At 27.2% G+C, this 3,963-nt stretch overlaps 1 protein-coding gene across 1 annotated transcript; it reads left to right on the top strand.

The window, feature by feature from the left end:
• The first annotated feature begins 1,766 nt into the window (after nt 1-1,766).
• On the top strand, nt 1,767-2,539 carry LOC101513144 (sugar transport protein 4-like). The gene is made up of 2 exons (XM_004514993.3): nt 1,767-1,946; nt 2,084-2,539. Exons 1-2 carry the CDS (start codon nt 1,767-1,769, stop codon nt 2,537-2,539), a joined length of 636 nt encoding a protein of 211 aa, XP_004515050.1.
• The last annotated feature ends 1,424 nt before the right edge of the window (nt 2,540-3,963 follow it).

The following is a 3,963-nucleotide window of genomic DNA, read 5'->3' as shown; positions in this document are numbered from 1 at the left end:
TGGATGATGAATAAAGGAAAAAAATCAGAAGAAAGTTTAAAAACTGGTTTTATATGTAGATTTAGAAACTGGAACCGTAGAACCACTATTTGTTTCTACTTTGTCATCCTCGACGGTCTTGCTGATTCATAATTCGAAATCATCTTCTTCGACGTCTCTCCACGGTAACTCTTCGAAATCATGAAATCTTACCAAGATTATTATCAAATTGTATACATAAAACAAACTTCCAAATCTATTTTGTTATCATCCTATGATGCATTTTTTTTTATAAATTTTTTTATAACATTATTATGCATTTCTTATTACTTTCAATTTATGTCAGTCAATTATATGAGTAATATTTTACGTTACCAATCCTCTTTTCACCTTCATACACAATTACGTCCTTCTGCGGTAACTTTTCAAAATCGTGAAATATGACCGATTATTATCAAATTGTATGAAAATCGTGAAATTGACCGATTATTATCAAATTGTATGTATTTTTTATTTATTATTTTATAATATTATTAGTCATTTTTTATTACTTTCAATTTATGTCAATCAATTATATGAGTAATATTTTAGGTTATCAATCTTCATTTCACGTTCATACACAATTATTCAATGATTTCATATTTTGAAAATTCAATTACTAATTCAATTCTCATTATATTTTTCTATAATATTTCTATAATGCGCTTTTTTATTATAAGTAATATTTTACCCTATCATTACACTTATGAGTATCAATATTGCTTTCACACATAATTATTTTACTTAGGGGTCAATAATAATTTTATACATTAAAAATTCAATTACTCATTAAATTCAAGAGAAAAAAACCACTTAATCACTCATAAATATCGTCATAAATGCTCTTTATCTAATTCTTTGTATTATCTCAATATGATAATTATCTCAATATGGTAACAATAATAAATCGGTATAAATCAGTCAAGACCAGCTCCGTCCAAAGAAAGTGGTGACCGTCTCTTCAAGTCTTGATTCGAAATCATCTTTTTCGACGTCTTTGCAGTAACTCTCTGAAAAAGTTCGTACACAATTATTCCAATGATTTCATTCGTTGAAAATTCAATTACTCATTACATTTTTCTATAATATTTTTATAATGTATTTTTTTTATTGTGAGTAATATTTTACACTATCAATTACGCTTAGTAATATATTATAGTATCAATTCTCCTTTCATGAACAATTATATTATTTCACTTAGGGTGAATAATGATTTTATACGTTGAAAATTCAATTACTCATTAAATTCAATGGAAAATACCACCAAATCACTCATAAATATTTGTTGTATATGCAACATTCAGTCTGTTCCAGTATATTTATCCGAAATGGCTCCAACAAAGATTAGAGGAGCACTTAATATGGGCTTCCAAATGATGATTAAAATTGGTAAAATCGTGAAATCCTACCTACATTATTATCAAATTTAATACATAAAACAAACCCCAAATCTATTTTGTTGTCACCTTATCATGCATTTTTTATAAATAAATTTATAACATTATAATGCATTTATAATTACTTTTAATTTATGTCAACCAATTATATGAGTAACATTATAATGCCTTTATAATATTTTACGTTATCAATCCATTTAATATCAATTTATATCAATCAATTACTTTCAATTTATTTCTCAATACATTTAAGTACATCGAAACTAAATTAATGCATATATAATGAAAATTTATAGACATTCATGTAGTTTAATTCCATTTTTTCAACAATTCACTGGAATTAATGTTATCATGTTTTACGCACCTGTCTTGTTCAAGACTTTGGGATTCGACAATGAAGCTTCCCTTATGTCGGCAGTCATCACTGGAGGCGTCAATGCAATTGCCACATTTGTTTCCATACTCACTGTAGACAAGTTTGGAAGAAAGATCTTGTTCATTGAAGGTGGCATCCAAATGTTTATTTGCCAGGTAAATATGACAATTGATTTCTTAGAAATGAATTTTACTTACACCTAGTATACATGGTTTAAAATATTAATTCTTTCTCCATTTTTCATATGAAAATTATTCCCGTATGTAAATGTTTCAACTATCAATTCTTGTAGATTGGTGTTGGAGGAATGAATTCTGCAAAGTTTGGACTAAGTGGTGAAGGCTCATTAACTAAAGGTGAAGCCAACCTTCTCTTATTTTTGATATGTGCATATGTTGCAGCTTTTGCCTGGTCTTGGGGTCCATTGGGTTGGTTGGTTCCTAGTGAAATATGTTCGCTTGAAGCTCGGTCTGCAGGTCAAGCTATTAATGTTGGCGTGAACATGTTATTTACATTTTTCATTGCACAAATCTTTCTCACATTGCTTTGCCATTTGAAGTTTGGTCTTTTCTTCTTTTTTGCCGGCTTTGTCGTTATTATGACAATCTTCATAGCCTTGTTCTTGCCTGAGACAAAGAACGTTCCTATTGAAGAAATGAATAGAGTGTGGAAGTCACATTGGTTTTGGGCTAAATTTATTTCTGATGAGGGTGTTGTCGGCGAAGTTGAACACAACATTCCTCATTAAATTTTATTAAGATGTAATTTTCAAATTATCAAAGGATGAATGATGAATGGATTGTACTTCATTTGTAGTTGTAATTGAACACTCATAGTGAACTCCTAGTTTTGTTATATATTACAATATATATGTTTGGCTAAAATAACAGTTTTGTCTTTTATCTTTTAAAAGACTCATTTGGATCTATTATTTTTATTAAATATTGCATCTTTTTCTTTTTAATCATGACATTAAATGTATGTTAGAGTGATTACTAACCCTCTTAAATGACATCTATGACATGTCAAAAATAACCGACATGGTCTTCTTCCTTAAAAAGGATGAATAGTAGACAAAGTTGATGACATCAAAGAGAAAGTCAAAAAGAACTTTGAGAAGATATTTCAAGATCTTTATTGTAATCAAATTGGATTGGACGAGATTATGATCAAGTATATTTTTGGTATTGATAATTGGAATGTCACTACTCCATTCACAAATTAAAGAAGTTTAAAGAGGTAGTATGAAGTTGTGAAAGTAATAGAAATTCATAGTCTAGTGGTTTAAATTCTAATTTCATTAAGAAAAATTAAGAGTTGTTAAAATAATGTAGTTAATTGCATCCAAGAGTTTCATAATAATGTACGGGGGGCAGACTAGATAAAGTATGTGTGACGGGCAATAATAATAATATACTATAATATCATCTATAATATAATATAATTCGTGCGTTAGGCATGTATAATTTATAAAATTTTATTTGAATGTGAATTTTTCAAAAAGTTTGAAGGTGATATTTATGATATATAATATATCAATTTGACCTGAAAAAGGTTTAAATATTTTTAAAATTTCAAGTTTATAAGAATAATTGATTGTATAAAAGTAAAGTATAAAGTGGAATGAAAATTGAAAAGTTTGTAATAAAATATGAGCGACAAAATATGATTCAAAAATGATAAGTGATTGTTTGTATACTTTTTATTTTGCTTTAAACATTTGGTCATTATAGCAAAAATACTTTCTTCCATAAAAAATAGAATATATATTGTGTAAGCATTTACTTTTATATATAGTTATAAATATTGGTTGATATATGATCATTATTTTTATGTTGAATGTACTATTATTTCTTATTTCTTTTTTATATACTAACTGAATGTACTATTATTTCTTGTAACTTATGCTTTGAATAACTATTTTTTTCATTAGAGGTGTTATGTCATGTGTTTCTTTTGAAAACATTTTGGTTATATTTTTTTGGAGAGTGTTTTTAGTTTGTGTACTATAATTAATAATAGTCTTTGTTAGCTCTTTTGCCAATATTTTTGGAATCTTCACCCTGACAATGTTAAAAAAAGAGTAGGATAATTTGAGACTGTGAACCTAACTCTATTTAGTATAGCCTGTTAACTATAATTTTATTTTTCAATCATATGCATGATTCTAAG

This window comes from Cicer arietinum, chromosome 4 (genome assembly GCF_000331145.2).
Source record: "Cicer arietinum cultivar CDC Frontier isolate Library 1 chromosome 4, Cicar.CDCFrontier_v2.0, whole genome shotgun sequence".
Classification (NCBI taxonomy): domain Eukaryota; kingdom Viridiplantae; phylum Streptophyta; class Magnoliopsida; order Fabales; family Fabaceae; genus Cicer; species Cicer arietinum.
Note: the sequence above shows the minus strand (reverse complement) of the source record. Positions and strands in the feature narration are given on the sequence as shown.

Excerpts from the sequence above, each read along its gene's own strand:
- LOC101513144 (XM_004514993.3), top strand. The coding sequence starts at position 1,767 with ATGTTTTACGCACCTGTCTTGTTCAAGACTTTGGGATTCGACAATGAA. Across the intron at positions 1,947-2,083 it reads TCCAAATGTTTATTTGCCAG|ATTGGTGTTGGAGGAATGAA; the intron begins GTAAATATGACA and ends CAATTCTTGTAG.